We start from the raw sequence: 22,106 nt of genomic DNA on the forward strand, positions 1-22,106 counted from the left end.
GTGCAGTGACTCTACTTAACGACGCCAGGTGGCAACGCAAAATGGAAAGCACGTGCAGTGATTCTACTTAACGACGCCAGGTGGCGCCGCAAAATCGGTTTCCGTATCCGGTGTTTTGCGGCTAAATTTTCATGCTCTTTTTTTTAGTAATTTTGCGTTAAAAAAGTATAATAGCAAGGCGAGGACCTGTAGTTTCTAAAGCAAACGCATTCTCGTTTGTTTGAACTGACCAAATGCATTCATTATTTTGCTCAGAGATATTAATTTATGAGGACATTCTCAAGCTTTATCTCTTTCAATTTTCCTTCAGCAAGTCATCAGTCAAGAGGCCACACCAATCTTGAAAAAATTGTTGTTAGAATTCAGGACATCTCCCCTCAATTTTTGACAGAATTCGGGACCATGAAGGTTGTGACAAGTCTCCAAAGTCGATGTATCAAATAGAATAAGAAGTACCTCGGTGCGCTTCGATTTTGATAATATGCTTGGCCAGAAACAATTTATCTGGCCCAAGACTGGGCTGACATGCTCCAGCCAAGACAGACAGTCAAGATGAATCTCCATCTTCTGATTTAAAAATGAAACTTTCCAATGTACATCGGTAGAGAAGAACAATAACTCGATTTAGCATAAATTCATTTTCTTTTTAATACAAAGTAAACTACACAATGTAATACATTATTTTCAATCCAAATCTTACAAGAATCATTATATAACTCAAAATATGTAACAAGCACACACACAAAGTTTTGCCAAGTTTTAGACCAAGTAAACAATGTACATTACCTCCAATAGAAAGCTCCATGTGCTCAAGGTGCAGTGTATTATTTTCTTAACGATTATTTGTTGGCCATCCAGTATTAGATGACCAGGTATGCCTACACTTTTTAAAGCAAATTTATTTTACAGTAGGTCAATTTTTTCTCTTCAGAAGTAGCGTCGATTTTTTACAACAATTTTCATCCACACACATATTTTACAGTGTATGAATTTCAAGCATAGAGATACCATTTTCAACATTTCTCTCCATTTTTTAAAATCTTTAGAGTGTCAGTGGGATACAAGCAGAGGCTAATGAATGGACGGATTAATTAAATAATAACAAAATATGATACAAACTATAACTACTATATACATGATAAACATTGTGTGTAAAAGACTTGGTAACTGGATGGAATTTCTATACACAAGAACATGACAATCGTAAATTCAAGTTTTCAAATAGCTGTATTGTTCAGTTCATTGGTATAAAACAGAATTGTTATAATCATCGCCCTCTCTCCATCAAGGCCAGATCAAGTAACATCACTTTTGAAAGTCTTCCATTTGTAACAATGAACATACTCTTGGCACACAATGTACGAATTCTCTAATCCTCCTGAGGTTTCCGGCAGAATGGGCAGTAGCCTTTTTGGAGGACAAGCAACTCGTAGTCATCAGTGTGGAATAGCTGAAGGGAGAAATAAAATATTAGATGTAACTCAACAATCAGACCACAAGGCTACAAGACAAGTGTATGACTTCAGAGGCCTTGTGACAACAGAACTATGAATCCTGTTTGTTCCTCTTGCAGTGTCAGTTTCAAGTTCCCCTTGAGATTGGAATTTCAGATATTCTGATGACCTTTATAATAATTATATCCATTCAAGAAGCATTCTTTTGATACATACCTTATTACAGGATGTACACTTTGTGATGGAAACATCAGGCATCAGTGTTTTGAAGTATTGGAATCTGAGCGGTTTGTTCCATCGGAGGACTATCACATCCTGCCTGTTCATGGCTTGAAGGACTGAGCGGTTCACTGTGACTGGGACAAACTCATTCCTATCTTGTTGCTGAAAATCAACAGACGAAAATCAAACCTAGAGAGAATGAAACAAAACTGCAGCCTGTTTTTGAAGTCACAAATTGACATCATCCATACATCTTGTTCAGGGGTTGCCCTGGAGTTTTAATACAAATCATTACATTGCACAATTAACTGGAAGTGACCAGTACCATATATTCTCGACCCATATTCATAAATATCTACACTGACTGACAGATTGATTGCATTGGTTACCTCAAAAGTCATGAGCCTCGCTGTGAAAGGATCATCTTCATCAGCCATCTCCTCATCCATCGCAAGAGACTGGACATCTGTGCAAAGGTCAAGGACATACTCTGTGAAATGTATCTAATCAAAGCCTACAAGACAGAATTGCACCCAGTGCAATGACACCTCTAGTTGTTCCAAAAGACTGTCTTCGAGCAAAGATGTCAGCTGACATTCATAAACAAGTACCCGCTCACTCAACAGCAGCTGCGGGTTAGTTGCATATCATTACTTTTTTTGCAAAGGATACTGCCTCCTCTACGATTTTCCTTCCAGTTGTCTGTCTTTTCCTTGGTGTTACTTGGAGCCTCATAATCAATCAACTGGACAGCCTCCTCATCTGTGACACCCTCTTGGAGGACGAATTCCACCAGCGGGAGAACCTCTGAAATATGATGAAAACAAATTAAAACTTAAGCATTTGCACTTTAAGTCTTCAGAATTCTTCACTGCATTTGCCAGGAAAATCTGGCCACAAAAATGTTCCAAAGGTTGGAGAATCTGAAATGTTGATAACATCTGTAGTTTCACATTTCCCATGGCACAAAAAGGAGTCTTCCACACTGCTAGTCTATCAATATCTTCTCAGTACTCATTCAATCTACTTACCAAACGAGACAAACGAATGGACGAATGGTTGTTTGCAGTTGATGCACTGGTTCCCCTGGTTGTTGAGAAGTGGGTTGGTTGTGGAGCAGCGGTAACACATTGGAAGCATTTCCTATAAATCAAGGAGAAAGACATCAATAAAACACCATCATCCAGAATGGTAATACGAGAAGTGGAACAGGGAGAATCTGAAATCAAACAGCTGCAACATTTTAATTCAAACAGTTGTAAATCACATACAAAAATGTATAAGATATTTGCTGTTCAAATTACTGTTCAATCTTCTCACTATGTTTACATAGCTTTTGACTTACCTCTGCATCGTGGAACGGTTTTGATCTGATAGTGATACTGCCAAGGTCAATCGTATCCTGGAATCTGGGTGGGATCCTCAGCGCCTGAAGCTTCTCAAACGCATACCGGGCCAACTTGTATGCGCCGAGATTCTTACTCTGCTTGGCAAGGGCATATAATGTTCCACTGTGTTAGTGTCAAGGAAAGTGAAGAAAAGAGATGATACATTCGGATTGAAAGCTGAGGCTGATCTGAAACTATGCGGAGGACACTTGGCTGCAATGTACGTGGTCCGAACAAACCCATATCTCAGCTTTTTATTAACAACAAGGACAAGTTTTACCAGGAACAGAGTAGACACTCTTTAGAGTCTACAAATTGATTCTGTGTGTAAAGAACATATCAGTTTCAAAAGGCAAACTTGTTTTTTATTCATCTCCTCTCCTATTTTAAGCCTACCAAGTTGATATAAAAGGATACACTTTAGATATTCCGTGTGGTGTGTCTTTGATCATTGCATGGAGAAGATATCTTGACATGTTGAACAAAGCTTCTGGAAGATGAGATGTGAATGGTTCATCCTGCAACAAAATAAAGGAAGACATTTTTGAGTGAATATCACACCAAAAGACAAGACACTATTTTCGAAATAAATGAAACGTCAAAACATGTCTACCGTCATATACACAAAATTAAAAAATAGTGAAAATTTTACTTTTTTTAGAAATTTTTGCAAAGTGCAAATATAAGGTAGATACAGCATATCATTGTTGCAAATTGTTCCCACTTTAACTTACAGTGTATCTCTGTATAGAATGGTACACATAGTACATCTCAGCTCTTCGTTGGTAGTCGTGGAATTTCTCCAACATCTCAGCCTTCTTTTCAACTTTTTCTAAATGGAAGAATGAACAGAATAGATTCATTTCGTTTTTACCTGAATCCGCTCATAAAACAAGACAAATTTGGTGTATAAAGCAAACAAAATCTGTGGGTACATATAGTGAGATTCTATCCCAAGGTGCAATTCAAACACGCAACGGCCATTTTTTCAGATTGTAAAACCCGATACCTGAAAACACGCTAACATTACCTGGTATTTCTGATGCTTCTGTATAAGAAAAAAAGAATGGGAACTTCACAGAGAGTGACCAATCGGATTCTGCTCATGATGACTTTTTTACTCATTCAACATCCTGGTCTTAAAACTCTGTCTGTGCAGGCCTCCACCCCCATTGAACAGGCCAGCAGAATGGCACATAACCTAAATCAATGCACTGGTCTCTTGAAGCTAAACAGACCCATGATTGTTTTTCTAAACATGTTTGATCATCTCATCAGTCCAAATATATGCAAAGAGAAGATATGTCAGAGCAGTTTTTCAAAGGATTTACCTACCCTAGTAATCTTACAAACCCATAGAATGAGGAATACAACACAATAGTGATGTATCTGAACCTCTTCCGAACAGTCAAGAAGAAGAAGAAGAAATCCTAACCTGTTGCAAGCTCCAAACACTGCATGGATAACTTCCAGAAGTAATACCCAGCATCATTGAAGCGACTCTCCCACACAGCATTGTGGGTCAACTGTTCCAACACCTTCACTGCTTCATCTTGCATACCGGCCTTGTGGAAGGCTAAAAAGAACGATAAAGATATTTTGTCAGTGTTAGCTTCAATCAAAGACACAAACACTGATGGCTGAAACTTTATCTGAACTTTATCAAATGAAACAATAGTTACAGCAGCCCTGAAAACAACAAGAACCAATCACAGTGATAAAATACCTTGTTGTGCTTCCTCAAACCTATCATTCTCTGCCAGCCACTGAGCATAAGGGACGTAGACGTCATTCCTAAATTCTGGATGTTTCTCTGCAAGGTGGAAGGCTTCATCCCAATGCCTTGCTTCAACATGTAACACCAAGAGAGCCTTTGAGTCACCCATCTTGGCATAGCATTCAGCGGCATAGGCATATTGTCCCATTTTCTTCAGGTGTAGTGCGGATTTGTTCAGTGCCTCGCGGTCAGCCTTGTCTAATTTTCTAGCAACATCGATCAACCTGGAAAGAGATTAACAATCAATGTAAGGCATCAAAAGAAATGGCAAAGACAGAAAGCCTCTTTAAACTTCAGATAATGTTTATTTCATGTTCAAATGCAATCATGAACTTACATTTCAGACCAACCATGGTCACCAATGATGTCAATAGCCTTGATGTATTCGCCGGCAGAAATGTACATCTCAGCAGCAGCTTTTGGTTCATTGATGTTCTTGGCCCAGTCGGCCTGCTTGGTGATCAGCATCTTCTTGTCATGGGGGTCACCAGATCCAATGAATTCCTGCAAAGGAGAAGCATGATGACCTAGGAAGTGGATTGACAAGCCCAAACTAAAGTGTGGGAGACAGAGCCTATAGAAGCATGAAGGACAGCACAGTTAGCTTTGCAACAATAACCAAGGATTGTGTGAAGTTGGAGGCCTCTTCACCTATTGCCTCTAGGGTCCTAGGTACAGTCCTACTGATCACCAAACATTGTAATATGCTGCTTGATATCTCAGTTGATGTTCAGTCTGAGAGTCAGAATCTCTGCACAAACTGCTTACCTTAGCATACTCAAACATCCTGAGGTCAGTGTACATGTTGAGTGCCTTGCTATCCTGGTCACATCTCTTGTAGAGCTTAGCAGCTTCACTGAACTTGCCCTGGTAGGCGTAGACATCACCCAGGAAGACCATGTTTTCCTGCTCACCACGCTTCTTGCGATCCTGAAAGCAGAAGAAAGTGACACCAGTTTTGAGACTACTTCATGAAATCATTGAAATCACATGTCATGTGTGCTGTTCTGACTATCCAGTTTGGCAGTGTGAAACTTACAGTAATAAGGCCTAAGATTAAAGTCTTCTCACCTCAATTGAGTGAATCAGTTCAAGATAGCGGAGATCCTTGATGCGGACGAATGCCCTCTTAGCGACTTCCAGGCTGAGACCTTCCAACGCTTCATGGGCAAGAGCTTCCCAGTCACCATCTGTAACACCAAGGCAGGCGACCTGATATGCATTCCTGAAGATAAAAAGGTCCAAAAGTGAGCTGAGGCAATGGTATTCAGAATATATCATCAGGTTGAAATAAGATAAAACAGGCGCTTCGACTGGTCCTGCCAAGGCCAAAATAACTAATAGAAAAATCTCATTTCAATACTCCAATGGTAGAAAATCCTTGAATTACTCTAACCACGCAGCCTCTATACTCACTTGTAATTCTTCTTCTCCAGGTACTGGTACATGGGAGCAGACTGCGGTACCTCCACTGATGACATCGTGTAGATATGCAGACAGAAAATCTTAGAGCCGGTGAACCCAACTACAAAGCCCTGCAAAGACAATTTCATCCTCTATTTTACTACAACCAACTCCCAGTGGTAATAACACCACCTTTGCATGTCCATTGGTCCATGGATGGTCAACTTTGGCCCCAAAATATGAATGCATTTGATGATTCAGTGGCCTAGAGAACACCAGTTGGGCCTGCGCTAGTTTATTGTCATATGATTTGAGACTGTATTTGCACAAGCCAGAGTAAAGAAGAGGAAGATATTACCACATCAATTTCCTGCAAGGAAAACAAACCAAGCACAGTGCATTTCCCAAAACACTCGTTTTTCAAACAAAAAATTTCTCGAGGTCAAATTAAACAAACATAAATCATAACAAAAACGTGATAATGATAACAATAAAAAAATCGGATATAACAAATAAAAGAAGAATGCACAAATTCCATTTAAAATGTTGATTGTGTCACATAATCAAATTTAGGACACTCTAAGACTGTGAATGATGGAAGACAACAACATGAAGAAATCAGGGTTCCTTGTGCCTGCGCCCAATGTCATGTGCCAAGACATTGGAAGCAACCACTAAACCCAGCAGCAGACAAGCGAGTTTTGTTGCTTGGTGGAATGAAATGTAATCAGCTTGATTTGACGATCCTAACAGTTCGAAAACAGAAGCATACATGTAATAGCTAAAAGGTCATCCAGCAACATAAAACTCAGTCTGCAGGGTTAAGAACCCCAGGTTTCCTCAGTGTTGTCTTGTCTGCAAGTCCTCAGTCTTTTGTTTTGTTTCTGTTGACAACTTACACACTTATCGAGGGCAATATCATCAAGACTGGGATCATATCCATCTGGTTGCTGAAATGGGCCATTACATCACCAACGCATCAAGACAAAGTCATATAACTGATAACAAAGCTTACTGCTAAAACCAAATACCGTTGGAATCAATTTTATGTATCAATTTGATAAAATATTCTTGGCTGGACTTCAAACTGCTGGAGTTATTTATGGTTGAACAAACATGATCTTGCTACAGGATCTAGCAGAAAACTTGAAAATTAGCAAATTTGACAAATTTTAGCTTCACGAACATTACAGATTTTCAGTAAGGTATTATCCGCTAACATCTAGCATCTGTATCTCATAGAAAGAGTCACAAGCATATTTTCAAATATCTTTTACCTGAAGTTTCTGTTGATGTACAGGGAATACACTGGCCTTGATGTTCAGTAGGCCACCACCACTGAAGCACAGCATGTCATCGTTGTGGGTGTTCCAAGCAACACTGTTCGCATTCGGCTCCTGAAACATGAAAGTTGTACACTTAGTTTAGTCACATTTAATGGCAGTATGGTTCTTGAATATTCAGTTGACAAACATATGGGGAGAGGCGAATCAAGAATTGGACTTTGGGATCAATACGGCAACATTTTTCCTCTCGCCCGAAGCTAATTTAGTGCATATCTTACCTGGAACATGAGCTCTTTGGTACCCAGATCATAGACTAGACACGTGTTGTGTTCGTCAACTACGGCCAGCTTGTCTCTCACACAACTCATGTCGAGACAGCGGATGGATGTATTCTGCTTGAGTAGTGTGATCGGGAATGGGTTGTCGATGAAGATCTTCAGGATCTGGAAAACATATCATAACATAGGATTTCTTAATTTCTTAAAACAAAGCACTGCCTCCAGTACAAATAAGGTGATTCCTCACATTCACTTAACATGAGTTATGACTTCAGTTATGCCAGATTTGGAGGAAAAACATTTCGTTTTCCACGAGTTCCTACCTGTCCATTCTTGAGCCCCACAAGCAAGCCCTCACGGCCACTGGGTCCTCCGATCACCTTGATGTACCTAATAAGAGACTCCATCACCCACTCTCTCTCCTTAACACCCTGGAAATTCAAACTCTGCAGACGACGTTCCTGCAATGAAAAAATTTGATAAAATGTGTTGACAGTTGATGGATACTGAAATCTGAAACCTAATTCACACAATTTTTCCATAGGGGCAAACGTCACAAGATTATTACATTATAATTACATTTAGAGGGGAAAATGAAAACTGCCATGGTATCCACCTTTTAGCTGTCAGCAAAAACCCCCCCAAAGAGACCAGTGACCAATTCAGTCGAAATAACTCAAGCTATGAAAGCAACTCTGCCCGCTGAATGAGCCGGATTCTGTTCCTCACCTGACAGAGAATGATATTCTGCGAGCAGACGACCAGAAGATTACATTCGTATTTCTTGTTGATCTTCTCTTTGACCTTGTAATGCATGTCAGCCGAGTCCTCCGAGTACAGCTCATAGATGACTATGCGGTCTGGCAGTTGAACCTAGAAACAATGAGTTGACAAGACTTACATAGTCATTTTGTGTTTTGTGTACTCATGACGAGTACAACATTGCAGCCAAACTGTGCAGCCCAAAATAAAAGCTAAAGAATAAATACACTGGAACTGCACTTCTTTTCATTACTCTAGTCACAGTAAGTATATATATAACAACCTAGAAACTTCTGATCGGATTTGAGACTGTGGGCTATTTACATTTGTCAGGCCATTCCAACAAGAAACTCTGTCCTGGTTCATGGCGTCTGCCATTCTCATCGCATGACATCACAAGATGGTCTTTTCTATCATACCAACTTCAACAATACCAATGTAAACCAAGTAAATGCACAGATCAAAACATCATATTTGACAAAATTCTGACTTACTGCAAGTCGGTGCCTGTATATGGCAATCTTTTTGACGAGATCTCGGCACTTGATACGGACTGAAAGATAATTATCAGAGAAGGTTACACGAAATCCTTAATTACACCGATGAGTTTCAAGTTGGTACCTTTGTTATTAGTCAGTAAGGTACAAAAGTTATATCTTAGAGAGATAATTCAATTGCAAAGTAATACATCTTACTGGAGGCTGGCAGTTCAAATTTTGCTTCACATCTACAGTAAAAAGAGAAAACCTACTTCTAATGTTATAAGAAAAGACTGATTCAATGTCGAACTTGTAAACTGCAACATAAACTTTCAACAAAACTGGAACACAATTCTGCGAAATTCAGAAAAAAGGAAAAATTTATCCAACATTAATTGTGGCAACATGAATTTTGACCTTTTTCTGCAACTGTATCATCACAATGATCAAGGATGTTCTCACAGCTGCCGCTGTAATTGTCCCACCTAGACCGTGGACGATTATGGACTAAACGCTTCAGGTTTAGCGGAGACGCTTTGGCCTCCATCGCGTGACACTGACGCTTCATCCTGATATCCTGCCAATCTAATGAAGCAATTATGAGAAGAAAGGGACAGCAACGTTTGTAGTGAACTGAGCACTCGTACATTGGTGAAAGGGTGTACATGTAAGTAGGCATCTTAAGTGAAACGTTTGGTGGTTCACGGCCTGTAAATCAACAGAAGTGTTAAGGAAGACAGCAGACAGGGTAGTCAACAGATACAAAGTAATATTGGTATCCAGTGGAAAATTGAAAGGACACAAGGAGGTCAATATGAAGAAGATTTGTACAGAGAGAATGGGCCAACTTACTACTCCTACCATTGGAACTATTTTTTTTACACTTTGGAACAGAAGGCAGGAAATTAAGAATCTGGTTTTATACCTTTTTGTTCTGTGATGAGATGTTGTATGATGACATCTGTCATGTTGTCTCGGAAGGCGTAGCGATCTTTATACAAGCCATGGACGGTACTGAAGATCAGCTGGTAGTAGGCGATAGTTCCGTCTTGACATCCAACAGCCTGGAGAAAAACGTTTCAACAAATTCAACCCAAAGCATAGGAACTGTTTACGAAATCCTGAGTAATGTATGGCACCAAAGGCCTCCTAACCATTTCACCATGAGAGACTGAAGTTTCGATCCAGGGCGTCAAGACACATGATATGATAGACCGAAATTCTGGTCAAATGCTGTCATGACCCAATGTACTCTGAAGCATTAAAAATAGCAGTTCCCAGATCTACTCATGAATGAGAAACTGTCACAGAATATAAGATGATTGTGTTGAAATGTATTCCGCACATGCAAACAATGACCAACTCACCACATAATTTGAATCCGGCTTGACTTTACACGTCCAGACCCATGAGTTCTGTTCACCGATTGTGCCAAGCTTGACTCCCTCCTTTGTGTGCAGGTTACACTTCTTATCAGATCCTCCAACCACCACATATTCTCCTTTAGAGAACCAACTGACACGACACGGGTCATAGCCAAGAGGTCTGTCCTTGCCAATCTGAAAAATACATGCATGATTAAATGATGACTGATCAGCTCTGTGAAATCTGTAGTTAACTTACCAGGACCATCACTAGACAAGATGTAACTACCTGTTAAGCCAAAGAAACATCCCGCGCTATCTCTCATCTTCTACAAGGATCAATATTACTGTATTTTTAGAGGAAAAATTGCCTACTCATCCTTTAGTCAGCCTGTTTGCCATTTACAAAAGACAAGTCCAACAGAGTTAGATTTTTATACACAGGTACTTACTTGTTTGCCTGAGAGTTGATAGAAGCTCAGCTTTTGTCCCCAGTCAGCAACAGCAAGAACATCATATGCTTCCTCCCTGAAATCAGTCAAGAAAAAACTTTACCAAAGTCACCTTGGTTACAATGTTTCATTTCTATAATGAATTACGTATGAGCCTCATTTTGACTACAGAAGTTGTAGTGAGACAAATACAAATCTTAGATTTAGTATCGATATTGTATGCACAGGACATAACATCAAAATCTACAGCAGTTTTGGCAGAAAAATACTTCTTTCTAGTAATGAATATAGACTATCACCTCGAAGGATTTCAGCAAGCATCCTTTATCTGATATGTTTCAAGATCTATAAGCATTCATTGACCATTAAAATAAGATACCATATAATGAACTACCTGCAGTGTAAATGAATTTGAAGTTATCTACCAGTAGCTCTAATTTATATCATTTGTTAGTATGGGTAAGAATTCAACTATTTTCTAAGCCATGAAGAACCATTATGGCCCATACAGCCAAATCTAAAGGAGCCCTTAATCTGTTGTTTTATCTGCTTAGCTGTTTATAACTCAGTTGTTACTTGAAAAAGACTTGCTAGTGGGCTATTTTTGTGCTAACGTAGGACGCTAAGGTAATAAGAACACTTTAGCTTTTTCCTAACTTGAAACAACATAATTGAGAACTGTTTTTGATGAAGGCCTTTAGCTGACGACACATCCAAGGACAAGGTGGCCATGAACTAGAAAATATGCCCTCTATTTTTACTGTGAAAAACAAGGAAACAAGCCAATTTAAAAACTCCTACATGAAATAATATGCAGAATCATGTGATGGGTTTTGCTATCAAAATTCACACCACACAAAATCAAATACACTGTAGAAATGCTGATAGTCAGTCGACTTGTCACTTCTCAAAACAACCAGTGATTCAGTGTGAACGGACAGCATTGTAACAAGAAAAAACACAACCTCATTTTAGAAAGGAGATCAAAGCAGAAGAGATGACTGATATTTGAAATTTTTCTTTCCACATCTAAACAGGTCATCCTGTGGCATAGTGCATTGTGATAAGAGTGCCAGACTCATAATTAGGAAGTTGTGGATTTGTCCCTTGAAAGGACCACTGCTGTTATAATGCTACACTACAGCCCAGTTATTTGACTGATCTGTTCACTCTATATGATCTAGATGTGATGATATGCAGATAATTATGAGTGGTGGCAAACTAATTTGTGCATTATGTGTGGAGATAACTATCCAGCATCATACCCCATCGGAAATTTTCCTTGGTTTCTAGAAATGGCATAAGCACAGGGGTCTTAAATTCAAACTACATCTTACATGTAGATATAGTTACTTAATTATAGTTCCTGGCCACATCAATTAAGCAAGCCTCATTAACTGGGTCATCATGGATAACAGATGATGTTGTCAACAACAATCAGATTGACCATAAATTAGAGGGCACTTTCTTATATCGCAATTCCAAATGAACATTATTACCGTACACAATGCCTGCTGGGATTTCTCTTTATTGGCAATTGTAACTATTCTAGTATATATCTATTAACGGTATTTCAAAAAGCAACTGATTGATCAAAACCAGACACATGGATCTGAATCTATATTTAACTTCAAACCATGCAACTGTTTCTAACAAAACTCGCAATTCCAAACCTACCTGGATGGATTCCATTCTAATGACCATATAGGAGAAAGTGCACCACCGGGTCGTTCGATTTTGACTTTCTCTTCACCGGTCTAAAATTGATTATGGAGAAAAAGAAAAATGTAACACCTGCACATGCATGATCATGACGACTGGCATACCAATGAATGAATGAACGTTCTCTCCTCTTTCAGTTTCCCACTGACCCACTCTGATTTGGTGATAGTAAATTCGGACCAGACTAGTTACAGACAGTAGAGTTAACTTGATACCAATTGTTAATAGAGATGGATATCATGAATATTCAGGTTGGCTTTCAGAAGCACAAAAAGTAGGTTTTAAACCATGTATAAGTGACAGTTCAGTTAGATGTCGCAACTTTTACAGCATGTAGTACCAATAGCAGCTCAACTGATAACTAATTCTATGCTGATGGGAAAAGTTGCAACACCGCAAATTTGGTGAAAACCACACTCACACAGGATCAAATGAAACACATGAACATGTACTACTAACCTTGCTCCTGATGCTAACAACTCCGTTGAACAAACCTAGGGCTAAGTACTGGCCATCATTGGTCCAGCTACATGCTGTCACTCTCGCTGGAGTTTTGTGTTTTGAGACGGATTTCTGCTCGGCTGACCACAGACCTGAAAGAGCATAAGAAGTCAGACCAACTGGAAAACAACCTCACACCCCTCCGTTAGCAGGATGTAAATGGAAAAATTTAATTGAAGTTAATCTGAATGACCAAGCAAGGATGTTGGCAACTAATGGGCTTCAAGCACCAACAGCAAGAATCTACAATTCTGAAGCAGAGGCAACTTACCAAAATCTGTACAAGCACAACTTGCTAGAGCAGCAGTGGTAGGATTGTAGGCTAAACACTGAATTGCATCATTATGTCTGAAAAGTGAGTAAATGATAATAGAAAATATTCTTAAGGATAAAATGTAATGTCAGATGAAAGTATACAATCTCCTGGCTTGTAAAGATTTGTTTCCATTTCATAAAGGTTATCATGGTTTCTCTTCACTTTAAGAAGTTGTTAATCACATTTTCTGAATTAAAACTTACGTGTATTTCAAAATGCCTTCTAATTTGCTTGTCCAAATGATGACACTCTTATCAGCTGATCCCGAGGCAAATCTCTTTCCATCTTTAGCATATGTCACGCAGTAGACTGTATCTTTATGACCCTTGAGAGGCTGGATGAGGGTGCCATCATTTGTGTCATAAACCAATACTCTGTTGCCAGCGGCAACTATCAGCTGGCTTCCATCAGGTCGAAAGCACAAGTCCCAAATGCTGGAAATTGAAGAGATAGCTTTAGGATTGAAAAATGCAGATATATAACATGACCCAATCAGCCATTGCTCATCTCACCTGACAGGAGTGGTACAATGGTGTAAAGATTTTACTTCAGACATGAAATAACATAAACAAGTGTGACATGCACTGCAAATATTCACGGCAAAGACTGAGGTCTCCCCTTCCCTCTGCCCATCCCAAGGCAAAAACAACAAATTCAAGAGTTTGACACAACGAACGTCAAAGAACAAACACAGTCTCGAGTCTGATTTTGGGAAAGGAAGGGCGAATACTGAAGTTGCCAACAAACCAGTTCCCACCATCAGAAGTAAGCCTACACAATAGCATGACTGAAGGAGATGCAATCAAAGGAAATAGTTGATTTGCCATTCATTGGTTTTTTTTGGAGGTACCCTGTACATTTCCCAGTGCATTTTAGCATGCATTCCACAGACACAGAGATACGTCAAACTTCACTCGTCAAATACAACAAATCGGTAGGCTGTATCGTAACTTTTGGAGTTCTGGCGAAATCGATATTGATCCATTAATTATTTCCATCACTTAAGATAACTACCACTGCTCTACTTTGTCCCTATCTTGGACTTTATCAACCCAAGTCGGCACAGCTCTCATTTTTTGTTTGGAATTCGCAAACGACGATTATCGCCTCCAATAGCATTGATTGACTGGAGACGAAACGCTAGTTATAGTTTGAGAAATCCACGCTGGTGGCAGCACGTTACGGTGGCCAATTAACCCTTTACAATATACGTCTCTAGTCCCTCTGCAGTTACTCGGATATAAATCCCTCTATAACCCATTTGCTAAAGGGGAAAGATGTTTCCTAGCTCTCCAAATTACGGGGATTGAGGGTAAATGGTGGAAGTTTAGGCCTGAAATAAGAGGATTGGAATTTGTCGGACCTCGTCCTACATGACCATGTGCTAATCAGTGTTAGGTTCTCTTGATGGTGATGCAGCGATATCCTCCACTTAAAGATTGTCATAAAGCAGGCTTCCTTCTAATAAATGTCTTCAAAACAGCAGATATCGTGAGGCTGGTGGATTTTTTTAAAGGGGGTTAATTAAAGTAAAAAGTAATCATATTCAGGTGTGGTTTTTATTCAGAACGATTGTTCTTGTCAATTTAAATCGCACAGACTGACTACACAAAGAATTTTTTAAAGGAAATTTCGACTTCTATTCACACAATTGGAAATTTTTAAAATCAAGTTCAATTTTTGAACAAACAAACCTTGCCTTTAAGGCTTAAATAGGAGGCTCTGGTAATAAATAAACCGGTTTTTAAAGGTGACCTTTTATACACAAGACAATAATAATAGGAAGCACTCACATAAGGAAGCTTGTCATCTAATTATGATAAGGTGGAGTTGAAGCAACAGCTAACAACAGAAAGACATATATGCTTTTTCTAAAACGAGTGATCCACAGAATACACTGAATGACTAGCAATCATAAATAGTTTGCAACATGCGAGAAAGTCCAAAAAGAACAGAAAAACAGGATTGTAAAGACTTACTAATTTTTCATTTTCGTACTAGTTTCCATTAAGTGAGAACTTGCAGCACAATATGAGAAGTTATCTTAAGAAATGGAGGGTCATCCAGAAAGTATAACATTTAGTCATCAAGAAACAATCCTTTCTGTTCTTCACCAAAATATTGAGCCTTTTCAAAGAGAAATTCGCATCAGAAAGTCTTGCATTATTTAGATGAACAGTATTCCTTAGCAATGAAAGGAGATTCCACTCACAATCAGATGGTCCAAATGAGCTTCTTCAACTATAACAAATCTGAACATTTTTAAACAAAGGGTCGGTTTTTATCCTTATACAACACTTTGTACCTAAATTTGTAAACTGAGATCAACTTTCAAAGCCTGGTTGTGAGTGACGAAAATGTTCTTCGGCACTGAATCAGTTACACTGCATCCGAATCTGCATTCCGCACTCGATTGAGCCTTGCTTCCAAAGTTTGATAATCACAGCTTCCCCGGTCCAAGGTTTTGATTCCTCGGCCGTAACTGCTTCCACCTCTCATGATTAACCCAAAATCATCTGGGTTCATACGCCCATGGTCCGCTGTGACATTGACAAGCTGGATCATGTCCCCAGGCTGAAATGAAAAGGAAACACTTTAGGAAATCAGACGCCTTCACCAAAAAGTTTGTGAAATGCAATTCAAGAAGCAATTCTTTCTAGAATTCAAGTGACCACTGATGTGACCTTTCCTCTGCGTTGCCCGATTTCCTTGTTCAGTTAGATCTTGTGCTACCAGCTCAATATTTTTTTGAATATTCATCTCTCTCACTGTTTTGGCTATAATTATAATAAACATTGTAGCATACGTTCAATGATTCTGCCTCAGTCCTATGGTCATCAAATACAAGGACATCAACAGTGAAACCATCACTTGCATCACGCAGGTCCTGAGGAACATCCTCTTCATTAAAACCATATGACTGACTGAAACAGTGAAAGATAGATCAGGATGTTTTTAAGTGAAAAAACACAGACATATTTAACAAGGGAGAGTGCAGTCAAAACTCTGGGACAGTTGTTTTGTTCTTTTCATATTGGAGTTTGGGAGTTTGAAAGTTACATGGTGAGCTGCTTAATCAGCCCTACAACCTGAGCATTTCCCTACGGTAGAGTATAAATGCATGTAAAGAGACCTGCATAGAGTCTCCCATTGGCAGTGGGGATCAAATCAGAGACCGCATGACCACTAGCCAGAGACCCTAGACCACCGCTGCTCCTGGTCCGCTACCAACCGTAGAGTCGTACAACTATAACACTTGTTCACAAAAGCACAAAAGAAATTTACTTTTCCATTGAGAAAAGTATTCCTTACCATCCACTCGATAACTTTGTGCCATCCCACACACGAAGAGCTGCTCTCTCTGCATTGATTATTTTAACAGCCACCACCTGAAAAGAGGATCACAAATCTAATGTCAAGAATTGCTGCCATTTTCTCCAACACTGACAAGATGTGTCGCTGTTGTACAAACTGATGCTGAGATATGTACAGATCATGGTTGAAAAAGTCACTTAATGGTAGTTACTTAGTGACCAAAATAATCACATTGCTTGAATGATAGTTTTATATGTTGGCATACAGTAAAAGCTACATTTCACTACCGGCATTTGTTTTATGAAATGCGGTTGAGAATAAAAGGAGACTTCGATAATTGTGCTAGTGCCAACCATTTCCCAATCAAGTACGTACCTGACAGCTGATGTCAACGTAAGTCCCATGCCTGACGTTTTGGATGGTCGCTTCTAACGTAAGACGAGGTGCCAACTTCCTAAGCTTCGCAACCTTAAGAAAAGAATTGGTAGGTACAAGGATGTTATGAAAAAGACTTGTAGCTGGGTCATCATCAACAAAGATTTTAAACTTAAACAGGTACTTTTATTAAACTACCTCGTCTCCATGTGTTCAACTAACATGATCAATGGAACCTTTGGGTCCAGAGGTTAGCCTAGCCATCAAAAACAGGGCATAGTGATAACTTGAGGTTGTCTGCTGGCCCATTAGGTTAAAAGGGCATCGGAGAGCAATCATAACCTAATGTCTTACCCTTCTGTGGTCCTTAGCTGTGAGATTAAAATGCTCGCTAGTTGAGATCGGTGGATCACCATTCTTGGGGAATACCAGACCTGCCCAGCCAGGACTAGACTGTCCATATACCATACCACCATGCTTGACGAGCTGTAAGTTGACAGATAAATATCAATTCAGTAAACCATTCAAATCTAAAGGGTGAGATTTTTCAAATGATTGACACAATTTTACTGCAGTTTCACCTCGAACCCTCAATGCTCATATAGACTTTAACCCACTCGCCAAGTAGCTCTTACAAGAACAGCTCAAATTTTTATCCCTTGAACAACTTTTTTCAAAATCACATCAAAACATAGACTTAAAATATATGGACCAACACTGAAAACTACTGAGTAGAACATCCTTCCAATTCTGTGCATGAGACAGCACCTCCCAAAAAAACCTTACCCCACCCTCACCCTGAAGGAAACACTGCACCGACAATTACCTTGATTCTGTGTAGACGTAAAACATCTCCAATTGATGTTACTTTTGGTAACACTTCAGGACTTCTGCCAAACAAACAACATCTAAAGCCGTTGACTTGTTCTTGTTGGAAGGACTCGTCACTGAGAACAACCACCATGATGTAGTCTGAAACCAAACAAACAAAAACTGGAACTGTCATCTTGATACACAAGACTTCGAGATTGCAACGTCACCTTTCTATTATGGCATCATTTGCTGTGACACGTGTGATGATGTCATCTGCACAACCCTTATAGCCTGCAACTAAAAGCAGAAGAGTCATCATATAAACTGAGTACAGGGACCTTGATTCCCTAGGCTGGTCATTTTCATTTGGTTTACATGTAACTGTTGTCATCGAGGTCATCAGGATCACTTGCTATGGGCAGAGCATCCACCAGTCCCAAAGGTTCGCATTAGGAAAAAGATGCAAAGAAAAAATATACTAAGAAAAACTTGAAACATACCCATTCCTGAAGTCCTCGTTGGTGGTTTGAAATACTCGACCACACCATAGACATTGACTCTTTCCTCAGCTTTCTTGGGTGGAGATGATGCTGGGTCAGGTGGAATGTGCTTCGAAAGGTCAGCTAGAGTTGGATACTGGTAATTAATAGCCGGAGGAGACACCTTTTGAGCTTGGTCAGGACTTGTTTGTTTCGTAGGCCTTAGCGAGGTCGAGATGGAGGATGAAGTTGATGCTGAAGCTTTATCACCCATAAGACGTCCTTGTCTCGGAGGTATTGGCTTAGGAACCAATGAAGAAGCTACATTCATCTTCTGACTACGCGTTGCCACAGCCAAAGTGGAGGTTGAGGCTATAGCAGCCCCAGGCAATGTGTTTTTGGAAGTGGAATTCGACTGCAACTTTTTGCTTCCAGTTGAGCAAACACTCACAGTCTTTGAATGAGTGGAATCTGATGATGCAGGTCCTGCAACAGTCTGTTTGTTTCTTGACTTCTTCCCAGAACTGCCTTTGGAAGACAGAGATGATGGGAATTTTTCCATGTTAGCACAATCTGCTGGCTCTGTAGCCCTCGAAGAAGAGGCAATCACTGAAACATCTCTGTCAAAATTTTGATTGTATCTTGTCACCTTCGAGTGTTTAACAAATGTTGCTTTTGTTGAATTGAATGGCAGTGGTCTTTTCAATGTTTGTGACACAGGCTTTGAAGGAGGTGTGGGCTCATCTAAAGTTCTCTTACTGACATAAGACTTGGATGCAGAAGCTTTTGAGGAATTATCACCCAGCGAAATTCTTTTCCCACTGGGACTTGTTGCTGTCGCTTCTCTTGTACGTCCACCAGACATGGTACGAGAACCGGATGGCACAATTTTGTCAAATGTTCGATTATCAGCTCGACTTGAAGACACACCAGAGAAGACAAGAGAAGACTGCCCCGATACCTGTCTTCCAGAAGTTCTACTACTTCCGAGTTTGCCCAAAGTGTTCCTCTTCCCGACAAGCTTAGTGCTTGCTATTTTTGAAACAATCCCTTTGGATCTGGCCGAGTCTTTTTTTTCAGATTTTTGCAGTTTGCAGACACGTGAACTTTCCAACCTCTTCACTGAAACTTTTGGATGACTTGCTCGTTTCACCCTGGTACCAGCAGTGGTTTTAACAGAGTACTTAATCTTTCTTTGAAGTCTTTTAAGCCGCAACTGTTGAATATTTTGCTTTTTATTAGACCCTTTGGCCCTGTTCGTAGAGCCACTTCTTAAATAATAACAGTGTTCTGAACTTATTGTTTGTTCTGGTCTAGAAGTAATTATCTTTGCATCTTTTTCGATTTTTCGTCTCTTAGTTGTACTAGTTTTTCTCCAGTCAGAAACCTTCCTTTTCTGGCTGAGAGCCATGGCTGGATCCTGAAAAGATAAGAAAAATAAACATTATATTTAAAACCGAATAGTAGTAGTCATTTCCAGCATACGGTAAATGCTTGAGAGTTTAAAAAAATGTTTTTTTTTATTGGATGAACATGTGAATGTACATACCGGGTATATACAAGCCTGAATCCATTTCCACCACTGAAGCCTCCCCAAAAGAACAGAATTCTTCAATTCACAACTAACACAACTCGACAAAGCTTGCATTCAAATGATCTTCAGGCAGATACAGTAAAGTGTAGATAAGATATTTCAACATAATATCAAAACCGGACTAGATTACTCACCCCAAACACAAAACATGGCAGAGGCCATTTTTAATCTAACGAATTTAAATTCCTTTCTCGAATTCGAGGCGCAGACAGGAAGTGTGACTTCCTGGTCACAGTATCCAATTCCAATTAAAGTAAACAGCTGAAATTGAGGCAGTTCTATTTTCCAGCCAATCCAGGAATAAATTGATTGAAAGGGAGTGGCGCTTGATGACGTGGACCAAAGCCAATCACCGAGACATTCTTTCCAAAGTCAAGGAATGGGGTCATATTTTCCCCACCTCTTAGTCTTAAACAATTTTGTAAGGGAACCTTACTTAAACCGGAAATCACTCCAGAATTTATTGACTGTATTGCACAACTACATATATATGCATCAACCACAAAGTATTCTATCTAAACAACCGGAAATACCCCATCCCAAGAGAGTAATTATGTTTTTTCTCTTTAGCCTACTTATAAATTGGATGCTGTAAAGTAATCGTCTGATTTTCTTGTCTTCCATTCAAGTGGTTTCTCGTTAGTGATTTAAAAATTTAAAAACAAAATCTTTCGTAAACTGTAATCATCGGCTGCAACAAAAAAATCTTTCACAAATAATCCAGCTGTTTTTTCGAGATTTTTCATGTCGTCATAGATAAAAATAGCAATAATGATGATGAATAATTTCAGACACATATGTGTAGCCACCAATTGATTGTTGTTTTTCCTGAAATAATTGATACTTGTTGAACTTGGCGAAAAAGATGAGAGCGGAAACCTGAATGGAGAATCTTTTGGAAAGGCTTTTAACTCGGCACCACACATGCAAATGAATTTTTGCTCCTTCAGAAAATATCGAGAAAACAGGCCAAATCTGACAAACCAAATGATAATGTGAAGCCTGCAAACCTGGCAACCAGATAAAACAAGAAGTGCTGGTCAGCTGTGATAACGATGACATTGCCAATCTCCAATGCTGACTGCCATGACTGAAGTCAGCGACAGTGATGCAAAGGGTTTTACTAGTAAAAAATTCACTTAAGTTGCGGCTTCCCCATGGTGCCAAACTAAACCTCAACTGGTGCCCAACTGTAGTAGTGGCATATGCAATAAATATGATATGACTGAACAAAAAAAGAATTCAGGAGAACAGGAGTAAGGCGACTCGCTCGTGGTGGACAATGACATCGCATCTGGTGGAGGTGGCCCATCACAGCCAAAACAAACTTCGATATAGGCACAATGAACAAATGAAAGAAGGTGAGGTATGCAACTATACAATCTTTTGTTTGGTGCTGATTGTTGTAGCCCTCAACGCCAATGGCTTCCTCCGACTGGCTGGTGCAAAAGAGGAATTAGAAGGAGTTTGTTTTTGCGCTGACCAGTTATAATGCGTTTCACCTTGAACAAAGGATCACCGTGTCTCTTGGCATTGTCCGAAGTCGGCTTCGGCCTTCTGATGTGTTCTGAGTGTGTTCATTTGATTTGTTTTGGCGCTAATGCCCGATTCGTCTTCTTCAAAAAGGCCTAGGCCAGTGTCATGGTCAATTCACATTGCTAAACTGATGAACTTGAAATGAATGCAAAACACGAAGTTCACAGCACCTACAAAGAGTGAGCATGATGATGGCATGAATATGAAAATGTGGCAGTGGATGATGTCTCAGTTAGGCCTATTGTGTTTTTTGTATACCTTTTTGATACACACTGTATACTGTCCATTGGCATACAGAAATTGTGAGCGTTCAATTTAGTATTTGTGAGCGAAATAAGATACTATGATTTCCAGGTAATGAACATATTGCAATATAAGTTTAGTTAGAGTCAATTGGTTACTAAATTTACGAAAAATAACAGTGGTTAACTTGATTTAAATTGAAAAACAAACCTACAATAATCAATCCGTTGCAATTTTTGTTTACGACGACGCCCTCTATTGCATTTGGATGTTCTTTAACAAATATAACAAAATTATCAACATAAAATCAAACAATTCTTGTTACTCGCTAAAGTGAACTTTAAGA

The 22,106-nt window shown here is 39.4% G+C and overlaps 2 protein-coding genes across 3 annotated transcripts; both read right to left on the reverse strand.

Moving 5' to 3' along the window:
• Window positions 1-911: 911 nt before the first annotated feature.
• Window positions 912-14,498, reverse strand: LOC135490855 (intraflagellar transport protein 122 homolog). Of its 2 annotated transcripts, XM_064776411.1 has the most exons (28): window positions 14,420-14,498; window positions 13,609-13,839; window positions 13,361-13,437; window positions 13,048-13,181; window positions 12,544-12,623; window positions 12,132-12,155; window positions 10,867-10,942; window positions 10,418-10,609; window positions 9,976-10,114; window positions 9,066-9,124; window positions 8,539-8,682; window positions 8,133-8,270; window positions 7,810-7,974; window positions 7,523-7,642; window positions 6,258-6,376; window positions 5,913-6,066; window positions 5,610-5,771; window positions 5,179-5,345; window positions 4,791-5,065; window positions 4,500-4,640; window positions 3,799-3,896; window positions 3,482-3,582; window positions 3,022-3,187; window positions 2,708-2,819; window positions 2,349-2,483; window positions 2,066-2,142; window positions 1,671-1,838; window positions 912-1,450 (listed from the first exon to the last, which is right to left on the reverse strand). In XM_064776411.1, the coding sequence occupies exons 1-28, from the start codon at window positions 14,476-14,478 to the stop codon at window positions 1,370-1,372; spliced, it is 3,594 nt and encodes a 1,197-aa protein (XP_064632481.1). In that variant the 5' UTR covers window positions 14,479-14,498; the 3' UTR covers window positions 912-1,369. The 2 variants fall into 2 exon arrangements, with proteins under 2 accessions (XP_064632481.1, XP_064632482.1); XM_064776412.1 differs by lacking the exon at window positions 12,132-12,155.
• A 465-nt stretch (window positions 14,499-14,963) lies between these two features.
• LOC135490960 (uncharacterized) lies at window positions 14,964-22,004 on the reverse strand. Its single transcript, XM_064776547.1, has 8 exons — window positions 21,975-22,004; window positions 18,409-19,807; window positions 17,922-18,067; window positions 17,450-17,581; window positions 17,096-17,188; window positions 16,718-16,794; window positions 16,212-16,329; window positions 14,964-15,979 (listed from the first exon to the last, which is right to left on the reverse strand). The coding sequence occupies exons 2-8, from the start codon at window positions 19,796-19,798 to the stop codon at window positions 15,785-15,787; spliced, it is 2,151 nt and encodes a 716-aa protein (XP_064632617.1). The 5' UTR covers window positions 19,799-19,807; window positions 21,975-22,004; the 3' UTR covers window positions 14,964-15,784.
• Between the last annotated feature and the right edge of the window lie 102 nt (window positions 22,005-22,106).

The sequence above is a fragment of the Lineus longissimus genome, chromosome 7 (assembly GCF_910592395.1).
Source record: "Lineus longissimus chromosome 7, tnLinLong1.2, whole genome shotgun sequence".
NCBI classification, from domain to species: domain Eukaryota; kingdom Metazoa; phylum Nemertea; class Pilidiophora; order Heteronemertea; family Lineidae; genus Lineus; species Lineus longissimus.